Source organism: Octopus sinensis, linkage group LG4, assembly GCF_006345805.1.
Source record: "Octopus sinensis linkage group LG4, ASM634580v1, whole genome shotgun sequence".
In the NCBI taxonomy this organism is placed as follows: Eukaryota; Metazoa; Mollusca; class Cephalopoda; order Octopoda; family Octopodidae; genus Octopus; species Octopus sinensis.
Genome location: NC_043000.1, coordinates 111740433 through 111764330, shown reverse-complemented (window position 1 = coordinate 111764330; position 23898 = coordinate 111740433). Strand labels below are relative to the sequence as shown.

General features: G+C 41.6%; 1 protein-coding gene across 1 annotated transcript in view; it reads right to left on the bottom strand.

Moving 5' to 3' along the window:
- The window catches only part of LOC115210338, a 57184-nt gene that overhangs the window by 11011 nt on the left and 22275 nt on the right, over window positions 1-23898 (bottom strand). Inside the window, exons 2-6 of the mRNA XM_036502347.1 lie at window positions 18328-18487; window positions 11972-12044; window positions 9614-9723; window positions 4086-5149; window positions 1472-1593 (exon numbers count right to left, since the gene is read on the bottom strand). Of these exons, the coding sequence (XP_036358240.1) occupies window positions 1472-1593; window positions 4086-5149; window positions 9614-9723; window positions 11972-12044; window positions 18328-18479 (1521 nt within the window). The 5' untranslated portion in view covers window positions 18480-18487. The remainder of the gene's footprint in view (window positions 1-1471; window positions 1594-4085; window positions 5150-9613; window positions 9724-11971; window positions 12045-18327; window positions 18488-23898) is intronic.

The window sequence follows — 23898 nt, the reverse complement described above, 5'->3', positions numbered from 1 at the left end:
AAATACACAAATATTTACAGAAAACAGAATTATTGACAACAAGTACCATATAACCATAAAACTAGCAGATGTCATGGCCCCAGACGAACCCCTCCCCTCCTGCCACATTAACCGATTTCGAATGGCGCGTTACATTTTTCACACAATTAGGTTTGACACTGAGTTGTCTCCCCTGCCTTTACTTTGATACAGATATAGCTTGTTCATCATTTTAACGTCTCCTTTTCAATACTTGCACGAGTCAGACGGAACTTGCTGCGGTATATATTCTACAACCAGGTGCCCTTCTAGTTGCCAACCTGCATCTGTTTCTAAGTAAGGTAATATTTTCCCTGGAAGACTCGAAACTAACAACTCCACTCGTATGACGATGCTCATTTACATACATCATGTCGAGACAAGGGTACACACACACACACACACACACACACACACACACACAGGCTTCTTTCAGTTTCCACCTACCAAATCCATTCAAAAGGCTTCGGTTGTAGGAGACACTTGTCTTAGATACTGCACAGTTAGACAGAACCTAAGGCTGCATGGTTGAGAAGCAAGCTTAATTACATAGCCACACCTGTGAGCTTTCCTTGACACAAATATAACATCATTCAGTCATCTAATTTCATAGACAAATATATTTGTATCAAGGCAGTATTTTATAGAAATAAATACTTCCTGTAAAGAACTTTCACCTGTTTCACAAAAGGTTTTTCTTTATTGCAAGTGCATTGAGTGCACAGAGATAGTGCACAGGCTGTAAAACAAGCCCAACAACATATTTTCTTTTGTTCAAATGGGCTCATATGAAGAAGGCTAACTTTCATGCACAGGCGTGGCTGTGTGGTAAGACGCTTGCTTCTCAACCACATGGTTCCAGGTTCAGTCCCACTGCGTGACACCTTTGGCTATCGTCTACAGCCTTGGGCTGACCGAAGCCTTGTGAATGGATCTGGTAGCCAGAAACTGAAAGAAGCCTGTTGTGTGTGTATGTGCCTGTCTGTCTGTGTTCCCCTCCACTGTTTGCCTACCGGTGGTGGTGTGTTTATGTCCACATAACTTAGCAGTTCGGCAAAAGCGACCGATAAGCTTTGATAAAAGAGTTCTAGGATCAATTTGCTTTAATCGAAAAGAAAAAAAAACGTTCAGGGCAGTGCTCCAGCATGGTCACAGTCAATTGACTGAAACAAATAAAAGATACATCTATAAATGCATGATGGGCTTTTATGCAGTTTTTATCCAAGGCTCGTATGGGAGAAGAAACTTGCTCAAGGTGAACATTTAATAATAAAGTAATAAATTGAAATGTCTGTCTCCCTCACTATTTTTGCATGCATGTACGTGTTTGCCTTAGACGCAACATAAGACTCTGTGGTTGCCAGATGAACTACTTAACCGCACACACCTGGCTGCACCTTTATTTTCTATCCATTAAATTCACTCTTTATAACACAAAACGGTTTGTACTTACGGTAGCGTAGGTGTTCTCTGTTTCTGGAACAGTTTCGTACATGTTTAGCAGTCTTTGTCGGGCATTTATACTGGATAGTGACTCCCTGGCTGTCACTTTGGTGTAGGGGTATTCTGCTTTAGCTGAAGTAGACAGAGAAGAAAAGAAATATTAAGGTAGAGGAGAGGGTTATGGCAAATGGTGTGTGTACGTGAGGGAGGGGGGTTACAGGAGGCTAGGGTTTAAAAGAATACAAGTTTATTGGGTGGATGTTTTGGCACTGCCTATTTGGTGGCTCTGATTCTCTTTTATGGGTGTGAGGAGAGGGGAAAGGGTTTATGTCAATCAAGTTCAATTAATAAATTTTAATGTCCCACTCCTGCCCGTCTCTTTCCATTTTTGCGTATGTGTGTGTGTTTGCCACTAGTGCCAAAGCCAGTTGAATGAATGTTCAAGAACTGGTCAAATCATCCTCATTATCAAAATCCAAACAGCTGTGCCCAGTTTGCAGCACTTCTGAAATGGACAGGGAGAGGATGAAGAACAACAAAACCCCAACACATGGACTCTTAGAATAGGAAGCAGTGCAGAGGTAGTCTTCAACGTTTGGCCATTCAATTTCTGTATTCTTCAAATTTCCAAAAGGTCAATGAGTAACAAAGTTGAACAGACAGATCTCAAGACCCACCTGGATGCACACAAAGAAAACTTTCATTTCTTTTTACATTTGCAGACCAAACAGAGACGAAAATCAAAGAGAGGAATTTTAAAAAGAGATTTGAATAAGGACATTAAGTTAAAAGTGAGGTCAAAGACCAAGTTCAGTTGTTTGTAGCAGAATGTTTTTTTTCTACAAGCAATGAAGGCTGACAGCTGATAATGTTAATCTGGTCAATGGATTAAATCTTGTGGTCAGTGGTGAGACCAACTCTTTTGTTACCATATTTCTGTTGAAATAAGGAAGAATTTGTCAAAATAACTGTCGTTTTTAAGCTGAAGTTTGGTATGTAAATCAACATGTAATTTTGATGAAATTGTTTTAATTTTTTTTTTTACTTTATTGTGCTGCTACTGCATAACTCTCTCTGAGAAATTTAGAAATGCAATCATTCTAATTTTGTAGATCAGTGAATTTATTTCATTTGAAATTCGATAAGTTTCCAACAGTGATTTAGCACCAACAGCTAGCAAAGCCAAGCTACTCCGGACTGATGAAATGCAACTACCCTGAAACTAGTCTCTGGGTGCTGGCTTTGTTGGGTGGAGGTGCTTATCTCCCCTGTTTGAAAACTTAAGGACACAGAACGTTTGTGTCATGTAGCCAACTAGAAACGGTGTTTCTTGGGGCTAAATAGCAGTAGCACTTTTCCTTTTCATGGGGCTGCAATATTAAGTTGGCAACAAGCCATCACTTTATGTTTTGATTACTTTAAAACATGAAGATTATAACTTAGAACCAGGGGTTGGTATCAAAAGGGTTAAAAGATCAGAGGGACAGCAGACGAGTAAAGTGGTCAGCTTCAGCAGGAAATGTGAGAGGGAAACATAATATAATGATCCCACAGTAGATTACAGGTACTGATTGATCTTGTATGCAGGATAAGTGGAGACTATGGCTTCACTTGACCTTCTTCAAAGAGAAAGATAAGTGACAATAGGCTTGAGAAATCACTTCGAGTTGGTGGTGAAGTCATGATATTCATACATTTCCAATTAAAAAAAAGTGGTTTCAACTGAGAGTGGAATCATGGGCTAGGGTCACCGAGAAGTTATTGAGTATGGCACGATAAGTGACCAGTAAGTGTGGATATTGTGCAATACATTGATCATTCTAAATTTGCAGAATATACAATATTGGCCACTTTACTGGTGGGTGTGGCCAATGGACACTAGTGGGTGTGACCATTGGACCACTGAAGCTTGACCTAACACTAGTGGGTGTGGCCAGTGGACCACTGAATCCGGACCTAACACTAGTGGGTGTGGCCAATGGACCACTGACTCTGGGCCTAACACTAGTGGGTGTGGCCAATGGACCACTGACTCTGGGCCTAACACTAGTGGGTGTGGCCACTTTCAACACACAAAGCCTGTTTTATGAGACAAGTGTGTATCGAAGTGGGGATAGTGGTGGCAATGAAGGATTGAACCATGGAAGGAGGAGGAGAAAGTAGAAGGAAGAGTGAGAGATGAAAGCTGGCAGTCCACAACTGCAAAATAAACCATGATTACGTTCACAGAATTAGTGAAAAATCTTTATGTATTAAAACATGTAGTGGTGGTCATATAGGAGATAATGGTAGAGGTTGTATAACTGGGGTGGGGTGGGGGGGATGTATTGGATTGCCAGATAAATTTGTTTTTTTTTCCACATTTATTTTATTCCCTTCCAATGTTATTTGAATTAATGCAAAAACATTTTCATCAACAACGGCATGGAAATGAAGACGTGGCTTGAAGACTTTCTCAAGTCAAGATCCAGTGATTTCTACTGTCAAGGCATTGGCAAGCTGATGGAGCAGTGAGTTATGAACAACGAAGGGGAATATATTATTGACTGGGTTGTGAAAATTGTAGATGTAGTGTTGGTGTTGGGGTGTGGTAGTGTAAGGTAATAATCTGAACATTTACTTACGTGGCTGAGCAACAGGCTCTGGTAAAAGGATGGGACCAGCTCCAGCTGGAGCAGCATCCACATGATCTGGTGGCGGGTTGTCACGGTTGAGGAAGTCCTCCTCCTTGTAGGCCCGCGGTGGTTCTGGTGGTGGTGCCATCAGTATATCAGGGGGTACATCTAGGGTTACAGCGATATTGTTCGGGCTTCTTGGCAACTTGTTCACTGTAGCGTAGTCGTCCTCGACAATGTGACCTGGCAGGTCATCAGGAGACAGGGGTGATGTGGTCTCGGGGACTGCTATGTTGGCCGACGCTCCTGTTGCTGCGGCTATCGGCAGTAATACTGGCCCCGCCGCACCACAGCAGCCGTCCGTCGGTCTGCCGTCCACGCTAGAGTAAGGGTCCTCTACATCGGGTCTTGCCAGTACAAGGTCTCCCGGGATCTTGGAATACGGGTCGTCCGTGTCGTCGTCGCCGGGTACAATACTATAGGAGATGTCACGGAATGTCGCATCTGTCGGAGTGAGGGCCAGAGCCAGTGGGGGCGCTGCTGGTCGCTTCTTGCCGAGCCTTAGCGATGCATAAGTATTGTCTGCATCATCATCATCCTCTTCATCACCATCAACAGAGGCGTACAACTGCTCACTGCCGTAGTTATCAAAGTCAGCCTGCGTCAACGTGATGCAGCCACTCTTCTTCACCACAACCGATGATGATGCTGTCCCCACACGGTCATACGCCGTGTCGTACGTATTCTCCCCTTCCTCTTCCACTCCCTCCTGCTCCTCGCGTCTCCGCACATCATTGTTGTTGTTGTTGTTGTTGCAACTGGTGCCTTTGCCACCAGTTCCAGTCCCTGGCTGTCCAATGTGGTTGTAAGGGTCCGGGTCCTTGTTCACCCCGTCCTCACTGGCTGAATTACAAGCAGGCAAGTGGCAGCTCTTGCGGTTACCATTGGGGAGTACATTGGGTGACTGGTTGACCATAGTGACATCAGGTAATGGGTGACTGGTGGATGGACCAGGGGGAGACGGCAATTGACGACCATTTGGTAGCACGGAACCATCCATGGAACTAGGTCTGCTGTTGAAGAGAAAAAAGAAACCAGATATTAATACAGTTCTATATTTAAGGGATGAGGAATTATGTACATTATTTACATTTGATGGCTATTTGTCCTCATCTTGTTTGTTAACACAATGTTTTGACTGATATACCCTTCAGCCTTCATCAGGTGTCTTGGGGAAATTTTGAGCCTGGGTCCTCATTCCTAAGGTATTTGTTCTTAAAGAAACTAAAAGAAGCAGCACATATGCTAGGACACAACAACCTCCTAAGCAGACTGAGTGCAGATATGAGTAGCATATGGGAACCAGTATTAAGGAAGGATAGGAAAATATTAGATTTATAAGCCCTAAAACTTCACTCCATAATTGCCCATGCGCATATGTAACCCCAAGATTCCGAGTTCGACTCCAGGCAGTGACCTGAATAATAATAATAATAATAATCATGTACATTGTTTTGTCTTGGTATAAAAGACGGGCTACAGCAAATATTCTGTTCAGTACCACAGATTTACTTGTCAGTTGTTTGACCATAACCAGTTGAGCATGTCCTTTAGTGGCTGACGATATGTGCATATCTGATCACAAGCAGAAGTAGTGGGGGAGCATCATAGCCATGTGTTGAGAAGGATTCTTTGGGGTTTGAATAATTCACCTTTAGAAACATGGGTGGTTCATTCAACACCCTTAAACAACCTTTATTCAGGGATCTTTTGAGTGGAATGGGTTACTCGATTAGAAGAAAATTCTAACTGAGCCCCACCTGCAAGGTCATGTGTTGTTTATCTTGATATGAGATCACCATGTCGCGTACATATGGTTGTGACGCATGTGCCTGGTGTACCCTTATCAGACGGGTAGTCATGATGAGTATAGAGGGCTTCGTATATTTTACCCCAGTGTCACTTTGATGGCATGCACTGCTCTCTCACTCAATAATAATAATAATATAGGAAAAATACCTTAGGAATGAGAACCCAGGTTCGAAATTTCCCCAAGACACCTGATGAAGGCTGGAGGGTATATCAGCCGAAACGTTGTGTTAACAACAAACAAGATGAGGACAAATATCCGTCAAATATAAATAATGTAAAAAAATATAGATATTAATAACAATTTGTTGCACAACAAGAAAAAGCAAAACGGCACAGACAACAATATATTACTGGAATTTACTTGATGAATCCTCCCTCTTCCTCTTGTGAAGATGCGTGGCTTAGTGGTTAGGGTGCTTGGCTCATGATCATAAGGTTGTGAGTTCAATTCCTGGTGGTGCATTGTGGCCTTGAGAGCAAGACACTTTATTCCCCGTTGCTCCAGTAATTCAGTACCAGTAATTAAAAGGGTCAGCCATGTCTCATTCTGTGTCCAGCTGAATCTTCCTTAGAACTAAATTAAAGGTACATGGGTCGGTGGAGCACTCAGCCACCTGCACGCTAATTCCACGAGCAGGCTAACACCTGTTGTCATAATCAATGGAGTGCCAGCACTTCCTCTGTAGGGTCCTGAAATGGGTCACCAACGACTTGTATTGTCTAGAGGTCACAGCATAAAGAGGTTTGTGTAAGGAAGGACGAAGGACATCCATTTGTAAAACCATGTCCGAACAAATACGACGCACACAACAGAGCCGGTTGGTGTTTCTCTGCTGTGCATGCTACATCAGTGGTTCCCAAAGTGGGCCGTGGAAAGATCCAGGTGGGTGTTGAAGTAAAATGGGGTGATAATAGGGCAATGGATGCACCCCCCCCAAAAAAAAACAAAGAAAATAAAGGGTTAATTAGGTCAAGATTTATTTGTGTTGGTTCTAAGGTCACATTCCTAGTGTCCCCACCACACCACCACTCACCATTACAGACATAAACCCTTTTCTGCTGCAAATTCAAAACATCATCATCGTTTAACGTCCGCTTTCCATGCAAGACCTCAGTCAAATCGTCCAACCCATGCTAGCATGGAAAGCGGACGTTAAATGATGATGATAATGTTTCATCATCATCTGTGCTACATGATGGATGGTGAGAGATTGTGAAACCAGTCCAACCCATGCTAGCATGGGAAAAGAGATGTAAAATGATGTTGATGATAATGATATCTATCTAGCTTAGCATACAAAGATTTGCACGAAATACATGGTAAGATTTTCAGCAAGAGGTGGACTAGGCTTGTAAGAGCATGTTCATGGTTCTGTTTTAGAACTTGGTGGGCACAGGTTCAACCCTTCAATTCCTTGATACAGTTAAGAACCTTTGGGAGCTCCTCAGCATCACAGTTATCCAGTTCATCAACCACACCCTTCCCTTCATCCACCTCGGATGATCAGTGAAGGCCAATGAAACAGCAACCTTTTTTTTTTCTAGACAAAACGATTAAATATGGTTAAAAAAAGAAAAAATTTAATTCCTATCTGTAAAAATCTATGCCAGCTGATCAGGTTGGCCTGGTCAGATTACACTATACTAATGAAATTTAATAGATTAAAGAAATATTTAGAATTGTCCCTGGTCTACGAATAATGGGAATTTCCTTTCTCAACAATGAGATATAGTGAGATAGATAAACAAATAAAGACATAGATAGATAGATAGACATATAAATAGACAGGCAAACAGACATATAGAAAGACAAATATATAAACAGACAGACATATATATATATATATATATATAGATAGATAGACATATAGAAAGACATATATAAACAGACAGACATATATATATATACATACATAGATAGATAGATAGACATATATATATATAGATAGAAAGACAGACAGACATATAGATAGATAGATACAGAGAGAGAGAGATGGATGATTAAAGAGACAGACAGATCAATAAATGGGTTAAAAAGACAGAATGATGATGATGATGAATACTGCATGAATAAACAGACAAACATTACTATTATTGTTGTTGTTATGTTCTTTTTAAAATTTCGTTTTTTCAGTCGTTAACAGTAAAACAAACGAACAAAGCGACAAATCCAAATCTGTGTGAAGAGTGACAACTTTCTGTTGAGATTATTAATTGCCAAAAAAGCGGACAGCTTTCATGTTTTCTGGCCTTGATGGGAAACCAGAACTACTGAATGAAGGTTTCCTTTGATCTAGGGACACAGATAGAATTTCAAAGGGTTTTTACAAACTGAAAAATAACTCCCCCTCCCCGTTCCCAATCACCACCTCACCCTTGCCCCCTGCTAAACTTTATTTTATAAGTTTCTTTACTTAGGTGGTTATTCACTGGAATTTGTGTGTGCGTGTGTGTGTGTGTGTGTGTGTGTGTGTGATGTGCAGGGAAGGGTTACAAGATGTTTCCTTCACATACATTTTAAGAACTAAAAAAAAAAAAAAAAAAAAGACAGGAGAACAAAAACAGTACAATCCCCAGACATACTTATACATACACGATAACACACACACACACACACACACAAACTTGCTGACAGTTTTCCAATTAAAGTCAACTTTGGGTTACTCAACAACAAAAACCATTGTCATGGAAACTGAAGTTCTGAAACATAAGGTGGGGTGGTGGGTGGTGGTGACAGGAAGCCATGTCTGAGAGGAACACCCTTTCCCCTAGACACATTCTACTTCTTTGTCACTTTAGATATTTAGACAATTTTAAAAAAATCAAAAAGAAAAAAAATTAGTCTGTGTGTCTTCTTGCTCATGTCTGGTCCTTGTTAATGATGAAACTGTCTGATGGATAGTGACCTCTGACCTTTCAGCCTTCCCCTCTGAAGTCAATATTCTGTTACGACTGCTTATTAACAAAACTGCCAGCCTCACTCCCTCATCTACTGAGGGGAGGTTACATGGAAGTGTGGTGGGTAGTTGAAGGTGGGGGTAGGGTTAGGTAGACAGGGTAGGTACTGTAAGTAAAGCAGCGGTGGCTGGAAAAAGGACAAGAATAGTCCCTAACTCCACCAGATCCTTCAACATTCAAACATCATCATTAACATCAATGAGAGAGAGAGAAACCTGCTTAAATTAGCTGGCACCTGTGCTGGTGCCACATAGAAGGCACCTGTGCTTGGGCCATATGAAAAGCACCCAGTACAATCTGGGACATCCAACCATAGAAAGTATGCTAGACCAGATGACTGGGACCTGGTGCAGCCCTCCAGCCTTGCCAGCTCCAATTGAACTGTCCAACCCATGCCAGCATGGAAAATGGACATTAAATTATGCTGATTTCTCTCAAGACTACTCCCAAAACATCTTAAAGAGAAGAAGGGCACATCGGACAAAGAAGGCCATGGCTATATAAAGAGATGAGTTGGTCATGGCTGGATGGCTTTTGATCATAGATGTGCTTGATCAAGGCTGACTTAAGGCTAGGCAAAAACACCAGCAAAATCATCATCATCATCATCATCATTAGTGTGTGTGTGTATGTATATGTATGTGTGTGCGTAAGTGCATGAAATACAGAGTAAGAGAGTAATAATAGAAAAAAGAGCTGAGACTCACGTGAACATGGCCAGATCTGATGTCCAACTTTTGGTAGGTGCGATACCATTTGATAATGGAATGATTCCAGTTTCAAAATCAACAGCTAAGTGATCAGATTCAATAATGGACTGAAATACAACAACAACATCACCACCATTAAAAAGAATCAATTACAACAACAACAACATCCACAAGCTAACAAAGGAGCTCCTTGCCATGCGCTCACATGACAGGAGCATTAGAATACAAGGTAGTCGTAGACACATGGAGACAGCTGTATGAAGATTGGAATAGTCAAGGCTGAAATAGGTTTCATGGGATGTTTTGGTCGGCCTTTTCCAACGTTACAGCAACAGTACTGCAGAGAGAGTAACGTAACCACTTCCGCTGCGCCTGGGCTGTTTTCAGAAGCAAGTGCTTGGCCATGCCTTCACTCATCGATACGCCATGAAGGAAAGACAATATGTAGAGATGTCAGATATTGGTTGCAAGCTGGCAGAAACGTTAGCACGCCGGGCGAAATGTGTAGCCGTATTACGTTCTGAGTTCAAATTCCGTTGAGGTCGACTTTGCCTTTCATCCTTTTAAGGGTCAATAAATTAAGTACCTATTTCTTTAGTACCCACAAGGGGCTACACACAGACGGAACAAACAGGACAGACAAATGGATTAAGCCGTTTATATGGACCCCAGTGCGTAACTGGTACTTAATTTATCGAACCCAAAAGGATGAAAGGCAAAATCGATCATGGCAGAATTTGAACTCAGAACGTAGCGGCCGACGAAATACCGCTAAGCATTTCGCCCGGCGTGCTAACGTTTCTGCCAGCTCGTCACCTTAGGAGATCGATGTAATCGACTTAATCCGTTTGTTTGTCCTCTCTGTGTTTAGCCCCTTGTGGGTAGTAAAGAAATAGGTTAAATGTAATCTTGCATATCTACCTCTCAGTCCCCTCACTCCAAATTTTCAGCAGTATTTCACAGTTACAACCCTCCCCCCGGGGCTTCTGTTTTGTGTTCTCATTAACGAAGTACAGGGTAGTAAAAAGATTTCCCTAAAGTTCTGTGGAGACGGACTGGAATTTGTCAGTGTTGAGAACCATTGCTCTGAACGACATTATGGGAAACAGTCCAGCCAAAGTTATCTCCCTTGCAGCAGCTTTGAGAAAAAAACTTTTTGTTTTTCATTTACTCAATGTGGACAAGTTTTCTTTACACCCCGGTGGTTAAACAGAACCATCGTCACCATTTTATGTCTACTTTTCCATGCTTGCACGAGTCGGATGGAATTTGTTGAAGCACATTTTCTACGGCTTGATGCCCTTCCTCTCACCAACCCTCACCCGTTCCTTCCAAATATGGTAACATTTCTCTATAGCTGGGCACAACTTTCCTGGATGTTTAGAAATGAAAGACACCACTTGTATGACAGGGACGCTCATTTACATCTATCACAAGAAGTCAAGGCAAGGAGACAGTCTGAGCTGGAGATGTTGAGCCTCTCAGAGGAGATGACAGGGAATCAAGATTGTGTTATGTTGGGCTTCAAAAGACCCATCCATTTCTGCAGAATTGAGGCTCTGTCAAGCTTTCCTCCCCCACAGCTTATCTTCTATTTTCTTCATTCCCCTCTCCACTGGACTGATAACCTCTGTGTCCAACTTGTTCCCTATCTCTAATCATGTGCCACACTGTTTTCACTCGGTCCACTCCCTATTCCGTCTCATATTCATATTGTACCTGGACTTTTTTCTTTGTTTCTTTCTTTCTTTGTCTCTCTTGTCCCAGGTGGGCAAGCCAGGTATTCACCTCTTCAGCAAGATATCTGATCCTCTCCCTCCATTATAGTTTCTTTCTTTAGCATGGAGAACGGACGTTAAACGAATACCCCACTACCTTGAAGGGACTTCCTCTGGCAGATACTTGGTGACCTCATTGGAGGTGGTGCCATGTAAAAAGACACGCAGCAGACTGTTAAGTGGTTGGCATCCAGCTGTAGAAATTATGCCAAAGCAGACATAGAACCTGGCAGAGCCCTCTGGCTCATCTGCTCTTGTCAAACTCTCCAAACCATGCCAGCATGGAAAAAGGGACGTATGATAATGATGTAAATGTGTGTGATGGACTTCTTTCAGTTTCCGTTAACCAAATCCACACATGCGACGGGCTTCTTACAGTTTCCATCTACCAAATTCATTCACAAAGTTTTGGATGACCCAAGAAGACATTTGCCCATATGCCATGCAATGGGACTAAACCTGGAACTATATGGTTGGGAAGCAAGCTTCTTACCACACAGCCACTCATTGTGTGTATGTATCTGCATCAGAGATAAATAATTTTTAGCTCTTCACAAAATGAATGAGGTATTCTTACCTGAACAACATCTCTGTGGGTACTATCAGTCATCATTTTAGGGAGTGTTCCAGTTTTGCTTTGCTCTTTTTTGCTGAAGCAGAAAAAAAAACAGGGAATAAATGAATGAATGTCAGATCAGGAAGATGTATATGTGTGTGTGCATGAGCATTTGTGTGTGTCTGTACACATGTGCAGAGTGTAAATGATTTAAGAGAAAAACTGGGTCTATGAGGCATCAGATGTTTTGTGCAAGAGAGAAGACTGCGTTGGTATGGAGTGAGGACGACTGCATAAAGAAGTGCCGATCTCTTGTTATGGAGGGAACCTGTGGAAGGAGCAGACCCAGGAAGATGTGGGATGAAGTGGTGAGAAACAATTTTTGGATGTTGAGTTTCACAGAGAAGATAAGGGACTGTCTGGCAATTTGCTGTACTTGAGAAGACATGGTGAGCCAAATAAAACTTGTGGTCATCCATACAGGCTGTCCTTCATGACTGAGCCTTCTCTCCTTCACACACACACACACACAACCTGTCCTCTGTCAAAGCACCCCTACAACCCAGCTTCCCAACATACCCACCATCCCTCTACCCATGATCACCACCCACTCTTTCTTGTGTGTCTATCTGCATGCTCTAAAACATCTACCACACCCGCCTCTCAGCTGCTCCATTTTCTCCCACCATCACTCACTACAGCCATGTCTTCCCCCATCTCTAAACATCCCCCTTCATACTCTTATGGAACATCCCTCCTTCTAACCCCTCTGGACCACTTATACGCCCCCCCCCCACTCACTGTTTCCTGTAGATAAACCACAATACATCTCTAATGCCATCTATTTTCTCTCTCCCTCTCTCTCTCCTTCCTCTCCTGGGGCAGCCAAGTGTCTCCTCCATAGTAACACAACTATGTCTGTCCCTCTAACATACTCCAGCCCCTCACCTGACTCACAGCCACTTCCTTCCATTCCACTCTTTCTCTCAGCTGAGAGGTCTTTGTCTTGCAAACTTCTTGCTGACTTCATGAGTGCCACACACACAACAGGTTTCTTCCAGTTTCCACCAACCAAATCCACTATCAAGACTTTGCTTTGCTCGGGGCTATAAAAGAAGACACTTGCCCAAGGTACCATGCAGTGGGACTGAACCCGGAACCATGTGGTTGGGAAGCAAACTTTTAACCACACAGCCACGTCTGCGCCTATTAAGGGCAGGTATGGTGGTGTGAATAGCCTCAAGCTGACCAATACTTTGGAGTGAAATTTGTAGGTGAAAACTGCATGGAAGCTTGTTGTGTGTGTGTGACATACGTTTACATTCGGCACGTCCTCACATGACACAGTCCAAGCATAACTGTGTGGTCATGACTATGTTCTCTGCGTATATTCCTCAACCTGTAGATCTGCAATTGTGAAGACCAGAGGAATAATAAATACCTGAATGGAAAAAAATCAGGTAAGGGTAGGTGATGGGAAGAGTATCCAGGCATACACTCACATAATATAGCTTCAATAATAAAGTCTTTGACCAATCCATGGCAAGCAGGTCTAAAGTATTCTTCATCATTGTTTAACGTCTGTCCACTTCCCATCGTTTAACGTCCGCTTTCCATGCTAGCATGGGTTGGACGATTTGACTGAGGTCTGGTGAACCAGATGGCTGCACCAGACTCCAGTCTGATCTGGGAGTGTTTCTACAGCTGGATGCCCTTCCTAACGTCAACCACTCCGAGAGTGTAGTGGGTGGTTTTAAAGTGCCACCGGCACGAGGGCCAATTGGGCAGTTTGACAGGAGCCGTCCAAGCAGAAGACTACACCAGGCTACTGTGTCTGTTTGGGCAGGGTTTTTACGGCTGGATACCCTTCCTGGCACCAACCACCCTGCAGAGTGGATTGAGTGTCTTTTTTACATGGCACCAGCAGAGGTGAGGTCAGTTTCAGCATGGTTTTTTACAGCTATGCATGAAAGAGAAAACCAGATGACCACAACCTGCTGTTTCAAGTGAGCAGAGGTGCTTCTGTGAGAATGTTCAATTTGCTAGAAAAAACAACCAAATTCCTCTCTTAACCCCCACCCCAAACAAAAACAGAACACATTAGACAGTGTAGTCCAAGATAGGCGTGTCTGAATAAAAGAATGGTTGGTCACAACATTGATTGCAGGTGTGCTAAATCAGGGTTGACCTTGTGATAGGGAGAGAGGGGGAGGGGAGGAGGATAAAAAGCGACAAAAACAACTGTTTTAAGACATAAAAGTATTGTGGGGGGATAAATTCATCTTGTGTGCCAGGGCTGGCTATATTAGAAACAAACCCTCATCAGACTTCCCAAATTTGGCCAACAAGCCTTGTAGGGGTGGGGGGAGCAGATTACAGTACATTTGTCTAGGGAAAAGGATCTTCTAAAGACAGACAGACAGAGGAGAGTAGTCAACAATGGTAGTTCTTGTTTAACTCTAGGTGAACCTGTTCAAGGAGGCCTATGACCAAAGGCATTCCAGCCATGACCATCCTGTCGCTTATGTTTCTAGGCAGAGAGTATCGTTTTAACAAACATTAGAGAGAAGGATATAACTTAAGGGCGATACGGCTGTTATTTCTACCAGGTTTTACAGAATACAGAAAGCAGTGTGTTGAGAGAGAGAGAGAGAGTGAGAGAGAGAAAGAGAGAGAAGGACAGAGTAGAACCAATCTCTTCAACAGTTTTCTGATGAATCAGAGAAAAATAAAAATCAATTTGTCTCCAGCACTCATTAATAACAATGAAATAAACGCAAGATGATGCTGTAGTATATTTAGCCTCAGGTCAGGTCCAGTGAGGCATTCCAGCCATGACCAACTCCTATTACACTGTATCAAAGACTACATTAATGTGTCCGTCGTTGTCATTTAGCCCCAGGTTGGGGCTGATAAAATAAAATATTCTAGATGGGACTATTCTCATATCCAGACATATTGTAGCAACAACCACATCATATAATGTGAATTTTTTTTTTTTTAAGACAGTAGAGTCTGCTTTGAGGATGTCTGGCTGCTGTTTCTAGCAGGTGGTGGTGGTTGATGATGTCAGTGCTGATACAAGACATGACAGTGGTGGTTGTAGATGTTGCTATGAAGATAATGCAAACATCAATAATCATCATCTTTTTTGCTGTAGGTACAAGGACAGGAATTGGGAGACGGGGGGGGGGCTAGTCAGTTACATCAATCTCAGTTCTCAAGGATGAAAGGCAGAGTCGATTTTGAGGACAGATATGAAATGCTGTGAAGCATTTTGCCCTGCGTACTAACGATTCTGCCTTTAATAATGATCTTTCCTACTATAGGCACAAGGCCTGAAATTTTTTTTTGGGGGGGGGGGACTAGTCGATTACATCAACCCCAGTGTTTCACTGGTACTTAATTTATCGACCCTGAAAGGATGAAAGGCAAAATCGAACCTTGGTGGAATTTGAACTCAGAATGTAGCAATGGGCGAAATATCTATTTCTTTACTACCCACAAGGGGTTAAACACAGAGAGGACAAACGGATTAAGTTGATTACATTGACCCCAGTGCGTAAATGGTACTTAATTTATCGACCCCGAAAGGATGAAAGGCAAAGTCAACCTCGGTGGAATTTGAACTGAGAACGTAGTGGCAGACAAAATACTGCTAAGCATTTCTCCCGGTGTGCTAACGATTCTGCCAGCTCGCCGCCTTAATAATAGTAATAATAATAATAATGATAATAAATATTGTTGTAGACATCAATGATGGGGGTGGGGTGGAGAAGGATATCAATGATATTAAGTCATCTCATTGACGATGATGGTATGACAGTTGTGGTGGTGGTGTTGCGGTGGGGGTGGTAGTAGTGACAACTGATGACAATAACAAATGGTGATGACAGCAGTGATAATGTATGCCATCAGAAATAACAACAAGACATCATTTGAATGATGAAGATATTCTTATTAATTTCATAGGATGCGCACCATATTTTGGTTTCTGTTTTGTTTGAAAATTCTCTTGTATCAATTTACCAAACATTGGTTCCACTGCTTCTATTTAACTCATTAACATTCTGTCCCTCTTTATTACTTTCACTCTATGACTTATCCTGAGGAACTTCACCAGATGCATCCCACCATATACTCTACTCTTTCAGCCATTGGGTATCGACATCCAAACTCCTTAGTCAAATGGCGAGAGGAATCTTCTCATGCAAGTTTCTCACTGAGTCTGCCACCCCAGTGGCACATGAAAAGCACCCAGTACACTCTGTACAGTGGTTGGCACTAGTAAGGACATCCAGCTTCTAAGTGAAACGCATAAGCAAGAAGTGGCTCTCTCTCCTGTCTGGATCACAGTAATGACCACCCGACTCATGGCAGCAGGGAAAGCAGAGATAAACAAACCACGACATTGTATATATTAACTCAAAAGGGAAGAGAAAAACAGAATGTGGAGCATCCATTAATGATAACTGGTCCTCTGTTGGTTACGATGACGTGGGTTCCAGTTGATCCGATCGATGGAGCAGCCTGCTCATGAAATTAACACACAAATGGCTGAGCACTCCACAGACATACATACACTTATGGTTGTTGCCAGTGCCACCTGACTGGTCCTGTTCAGGTGGCACATAAAAAGCACCCACTACACTCTCGGAGTGGTTGGCGTTAGGAAGGGCATTCAGCTGCAGAAACCTTGCCAGATCAGACTGGAGCCTGGTGCAGCCTCCTGGCTTGCCAGTTCTCAGACAAACCATCCAACCCATGCCAGCATGGAAAGCAGACATTAAATGATGATGATGATATATATATATGTGGAGGCGCAATGGCCCAATGGTTAGGGCAGCAGACTCGCAGTCATAGGATCGCGGTTTTGATTCCCAGACCGGGCATTGTGAGTGTTTATTGAGCGAAAACACCTAAAACTCCACGAGGCTCCGGCAGGGGGTGGTGGTGATCCCTGCTGTACTCTTTCACCACAACTTTCTCTCATTCTTTCTTCTGTTGGCCTGCTCGCTTAGCCAGTGGGGTGGCATCACTGAAGGCTAAAACAACGTGAAGCGCATTGTGACCAGTGATGTGTCGCAACATCTCATGGCCTGGTCGGTCACGTGATATATATATATATATATATATATATATGGCAGGGAGAGATTCATTTGAAGAACATCATTATGAGAGCATATTTCAAATGAGATAATTCAAGAAGAGAATAGAGTGACTGATATAATCGCAGAATACCAAAAGCACAAGTCCCGCTGGGCCAGACATGTCTCAAGATCCACAGACAAAAGGTGAACCTGTGCAGTTGCTGAGTGGTATGTGAGAGAGTGGAAAAGGCCACTAGGAAGGCCTCCCCGACAATGGGAAGCCAATTTAGTTAACCAATTTGGGTCAAAATGGAAAAGAATGGTACAATCAAGTGAGAACTAGAAGCACATTGTGACCAGTGGTGTACAACAGCATCTGAATGTTTGGCTGATACTGTGATATAATGAGCTTCCATACAGTTGCCAACAGTCAATTTCATGCCCAAGATTACAGAAGACCCTCGGGCAAGGTGCAATGCAGTGGGATTGAACTTGCAACAACACAGTCATAAAAGTACCAAAGCAAACCCCATACAGCATTTGACATTTCTTTTTAATATAAAGCACAAGGCTGTTATGTTGTAAATATTCAAAATTATAAAAGTCAGGAAAAAAAACAAAAACAAAAAAGGTATTTTTTCCTAAAAAATTATTGATTCTGTATCCCACGTTACAATACTGATGGCAGATAGGATGATGATAACAATAATAAGAACAACAACAACGGTGATGCTGGTGTAGTTGTGGAAGGTTGTTGAATAAAGTCTGATGGATGGACGACAATAGTTGATACAAGTGGGTGGTGGTAGGAGTAGATGGGAGAGAGAATAAGAGGACATCAGACATTGAAAGGTGTGTAGGAGAGGGGTGGTGGTGGTGGTGGTGATAGTGATGATGATGATGATCCTGATCTTTGTCTCTTTGGAGGAAATCAAAGAGTCTTTGAGAGACAATAGTGGAAGATTTACAATAAGCAGCAGAATGTGTGCGCATATGTTTATTGTGTGTATATGCCTGTGTATGTGTGTGTGTGCATGTCTGTATGTGAGTGTGTGCATGCATATGTCTGTGTATGTATGTTTATGTCTGTATGTATGTTTATGTCTGTATGTTTGTGTCCATGTCTGTGTGTCTATTGTCTATGCTCATATATATGTGTGTATATCTCCATGTAAATATGTGTATACGTTTATGTCCGAGTATGTGTCTGTATGTCAGTATGTTCATGCCCACATGTGAGTACTAGAAGCAGGAACCCAGGGACCAAGTCCCTGCCCCTCTACTTACCTCTCCTTACATGTATTGCAGAGAGCGAAGAGAAAGACCAGGATCAACATGGCAGCTAGCCCTCCAACTAAACCACCAGATATGATGCCAATAGTGTCTTCTTTTGGTAAAGAGGCTTCCAATAGCTTACGACCAGCTACGATACCATCCATTTTCCAAGCTACAAAATAACAAAAAACAAAAATTAAATACATATAATTATACTGACAGTCTGTCAATAAAGTTAACAACTGTAATATATATATATATATATATATATATATATATATATATATATATCGGAGCCTGGTGCAGCCTTCTGGCTTCCCAGATCCACGGTCGAACCGTCCAACCCATGCTAGCATGGAGAACGGACGTTAAACGATGATGATGATGATGAGATATATATATATATATATATATTATATATATATATATATATATTATATATATATATATTTAATATTTTATCTAGTTTCAGCTCACGAGTTGTGGCCATGCTGGGGCACCGCCATTCTATATATATAGATATTTATTATTGTTTATTTTATATGCACCTCCCCTGTTGGTGTGGCTTAAAGAAATCAATTTTGCTTTTTAACATGGATTGAAGGACTATATTTTGCTCCTAATTTTCATTCCCCAACAGATTTACAAAGTGTACTGGGTGTTGGGAAGGGCATCAAAGAGTAGAAACAAAGCACTCCTTGCAAAGATCCACTAGGGTTTGTGCAGGCCTCCTGCAGCCTGGTCATGTAATTATACAAACAACAGAATACAAACACTATGGTGGAAATGGTTAACACCTGTAGGACTCTTGAGGAAACTTATGGAAGGAGTGAAGGGAAACATGATATTGGGTGGCAGGTGGGAGACAGTTTAGTTTCTTTTTAATTCTAAACAAGGCAGTGGTTTGTTGCATAAATATGGTGAATGGTTCAAAGAAGAGCATATGCCTGTGTATGAGTGTGTGTGTGTATGTACACAAATATATGCAGGCACATATACACACATCTCTTGGAGACCCTTTGCCGTGTCTTGAGGAGACCTATTGAGTCAGGTACATCAAAATCAAATCAAATGGAAATTGTAATTGTGAGCTCCGTGCCGGTAGCATGTAAAAAGCACCATCTGAACGTGGCCGATGCCAGTGCCACTTTGACTGGCTTTCATGCCAGTGGCACATAAAAAGCACCATCCGATCGTGGTTGATGCCAGCTCCTCTGCCCCCTGTGCCAGTGGCATGTAAAAAGCAACCACTACACTCTCAGAGTAGTTGGCATTAGGAAGGGCATCCAGCTGTAGAAACATTGCCAGATCAAATTGGGGCCTGGTGCAGCCTTCTGGCTTCCCAGACCCTGGTCGAACCGTCCAACCCATGCCAGCATGGAAAACAGACGTTAAACAATGATGATGATGATATGTATGTTGCATGAGCATGTATACAGAGCAACAATGTTGTTCCACATCCTTTAGATTAAATCACTGAGACATTCCACACGACATTCTTGAAATTACCGATTTGAACACTAGATCAAATATGTTTACACACACACACACACACACCCACAAAGTAAAAGAACTTCTAAGAAGAGGGTTTAAATGTCTAGAGATGACAAAACTCTACAATGTTTTGACATTAAAGAACCAAGTTGTTTTATAACAAAAAAATATAACAAAAAATATACAAGGATATATGTAAGTGTGTGTGTGTGTGTATGTGTGTGTGTGTATAAATATATATGCATGACTAAATCTTTAAGTAGATTCATATGAGTAAGTGTATGATTAAGCATATATATATATATATTCTTTTATTTGTTTCAGTCATTTTGACTGTGGCCATGCAGGAGCACCGTTTGTAGTCGAACAAATCGACCCCAGGACTTATTCTTTGTAAGCCCAGTACTTATTCTATCAGTCTCTTTTGCTGAACTGCTGAGTTACGGGGATGTGAGCACACCAGCATAAGTTGTCAAGCAATGGTGTGGGGGACAAACACTATCACAAATACACACACACACACATATATATGTCGAGCTTCTTTAAGTTTCTGTCTACCAAATCCACTCACAAGGCTTTGGTTGGTTCAAGGCTAAAGTAGAAGACACTTGCCCAAGGTGCCACACAGTGGGACTGAACCATGGACCATGTGGTTGGTAAGCAAGCTACTTACCACACAGCCACTCCTGAGCCAACACACACACATTGTTAAGGCTGTTACTTTCAAGTGAGAAGACTTGGTAACAAGTATAAAGCATTTGCTGTCTTAGCCCCTCACACCCTTGGCCCTGCCATGTTTGAACCAGGAAGTGCATCCAGGATGTGACAGCTAGAAAGAGAGAGGACTCTATTGGCCCTCAGCTGGTGCTCATTTCCACTGAGTAGGCTGGAGTAAAGTGAAATGTCTTGCTCTGCTCAAGGAGACATGTCTAGTGCAGGAATTGAACCCACAGCCTGATGACTCTGTACCCAAATAACTTAACCACTGTGTCGTGTGTGTGTGTGTTCTATGTCGCATGTAACTATGTATGTGAGTATGTACTGACAAAGCAACTAAATTTTATTAACGAAAACAATTCCACGAGGAACGGTAACGCCTCTTTCCAAGAATTAAAACCACAGACACACATCCATATGCATATACACACATCTGTATACATCACATACACACACACACGTACATATATGTGCAGTGTACAGGTAAGCACAGAGACACACATCAATATATTGATATATAAAGGACATAGAAAAACATATCGATAAATGTAGAAACACACATACACACACATCAACAAACTGACTCATACACAATATCCACACACAGACACACACACATTGTTGACAATGCAGTTACATACATACAGATAGATGTGTGTGTGTGTGTGTGTCTATACGTTGCTGATAATACAATTCCACACACATGCCATTCCAGTGACCACTTTCTTCAAGGTGAACAGTAAACAGACATAGAAATAAATTTACAAAAACAAAACAGCGATATCAATGCGTACACACACACATACACACACACACATCCCCATCCAAGTACATCAGAAGGTAATTTAGTGTAAGTGGTGGACAGCAAACACACACACCAGGAAAATGATTTGATCAAGGTTAGCAACACACACAAACACACACGCATGGAATCAGACACACATAATCACAAAGTCAAACAGCACACACACACACAAATACATACATAGAGACACAGTGTGTGCAGATATGTACAGACATAGAAACCAGGAAAAGACATTTAGTGAAGGTGAAACAGCAACAACATCCAAGAAATGATAGACTGTTACTAATGGCAACGCTCCATCTTGCTCAGCTGGCTGGCTGGCTTGGCCGGCTGGTCGGGCTGCACTCTGCGCAGAGAGGATCAATACTGCATACTCTTGCAACAGAAGCATCCCTGGCGATGCGTGTACACACACACACACACACACACACATACACTGACAGCTGCTGTCTTGTCAAGCAACAGGTACAACAACCAGGCAGATGTTAAGTTCACACACCTTGTTGTCTACAGCCATACAAGCAGCTGGTGGCGGTGGCAGTGGTGGTGGAGGAGAGAAACATCGCGTTCATTCCGACATTTCCTCTGAATGCCAACTGGAGATGGAGATTTTACACAGATATATATATACATATAAAATTTGCCTCAATAAACTTTGTCCGACTCATGCAAGCGAAGAAAGGCGGACATTAGAACAATGATGATGATTGTGTGTGTGTGTAGTTATATATATATATTTTTGTATAAATGTCTACTTTTCCAAACTTGTTTGGTGTAGAGTTTTACAGAGGGTGATTTTCTATGGCTGGATGCCTTCCTGCTGCCAACCCTTACCTCTTTCCATGTAAGGTAATATTTCCTCATGGCCAGATATGTTCCCACAGAATATTGGAAATGATGTTCATATATATTTATACACATACATACATAGCAGGCTTCTTTCAGTTTCCCTCTACCAAATCCGCTTACAAGGCTTTGGTCTGCCTGTAACTAAAGTAGACAACACATGGCTCTAAGATGCCACACAATGGGACCAAAAACTAAACCATGTGGTACAGAAACAAACTTGTCAACTACATGGCCCCCACCTACATGCCACATTTACATGTGCACACACACACACACATATACCTCCCTGTGAACCCTATATTATTGTACCTAACCATTTCTGGCCCCCTACATGTTGATGTGCCTTGATTCTAATGAATCCTATAACTCATCAATGTATACATTGTTATTCATCATCATTGTTTAACATCCACTTTCCATCCTGGCATGGGTGGGATGGTTTGACAGGGGCCGGCCAGGCAGAACCCTGCACCAGATTTCTGTGACAAATTAGATTTGTATTTATCTTCTGCTAAATTCCAGACACCAGCTTTATAATAAAAATGTTAAGTACTTTATTAATTCTCCCCAGACAGCTTATTTTATTATAAAAATGGTCAAGAAAGGCTTAAACTAAAAAATTTAAATTCCCAGTGGACAGAGCAGAATGGTCAGAGCATTGGCCAAAAGGTTACACTGTTTTATGGTCCGAGTTGAAGTTCTACCCAGGTTAATTTTTACCATTCAACCTTGAAAGGTAGAACAGAAATCAATAGTGTTGACGATACTTTCAAAGCTGGTGCTCCAGCCTGGCCCTGGTCATTGCACTGGGGCCAATACAAGAATTAAAAGAGATGTTTCCTTAAAATGAAATTTAAAATATAAATAAATAAAAATAAATACAATTAAATTTGTATTAAAAACCAAAAATAGAAACAAATTTTTGTTTTTTCAATTGAATCAGATTTCAATTTCATTGTTTTAGACTGAATTTTAAATGGATTTTCAATTCCAATTTATATTTTTGGAACATTTCTGCTCAATTCATCTCATTATTTAAATTTACTTTAGTAAAATATCTTGGCTTTATCATATTTAATATTAAAAAAAAAAACTGCAAAATAACAAATAATATATATATATATCACATTTAAATATCATGGTCTAGTTAATGAAACATCAAATCATTAACAAGAAATTATTTCAAATAAAAAAAAACCCAGAAAAATAATAGTCAGAGACTTATAATAATTTGGAAAACATGGGAGACAACTTTGAACATGTTTTGGTCTTGTTCTGACTTCATCAGCAAAACAAACATCAGAGAACATTCTCTATCATGCAGGAGATTATCTTCACATGATAATTACACTCCATATTTTAGTATGATATGTATGTCTCTATATCTTAGAGTCAGATCAAAACTGAATGAATGATCATAGCTGAAGTGTGTTCATTCAGTGACGGTAGAGGTGGAGGTTGATTTTATGGAAGAGGCTGTGATTCACGTGATATTTTTTTTTTGTGTATTTCTGTGAGGAGAGAGGAGGAGGTCCTCTAATCATCAGAAGAAGGCAGCTGGTGAAAGAACAGCAGCTGATATGAAAGAGGGGAGCCGGGAGATGGGGCGGAGAGAGGGGAAGAAATGGAAAACTGCATTAAAAAATCACACAGACACACACATACAAATACACAGAGGCATCTAGAAAAATCACATGTGCATCCCCTACCACCACACA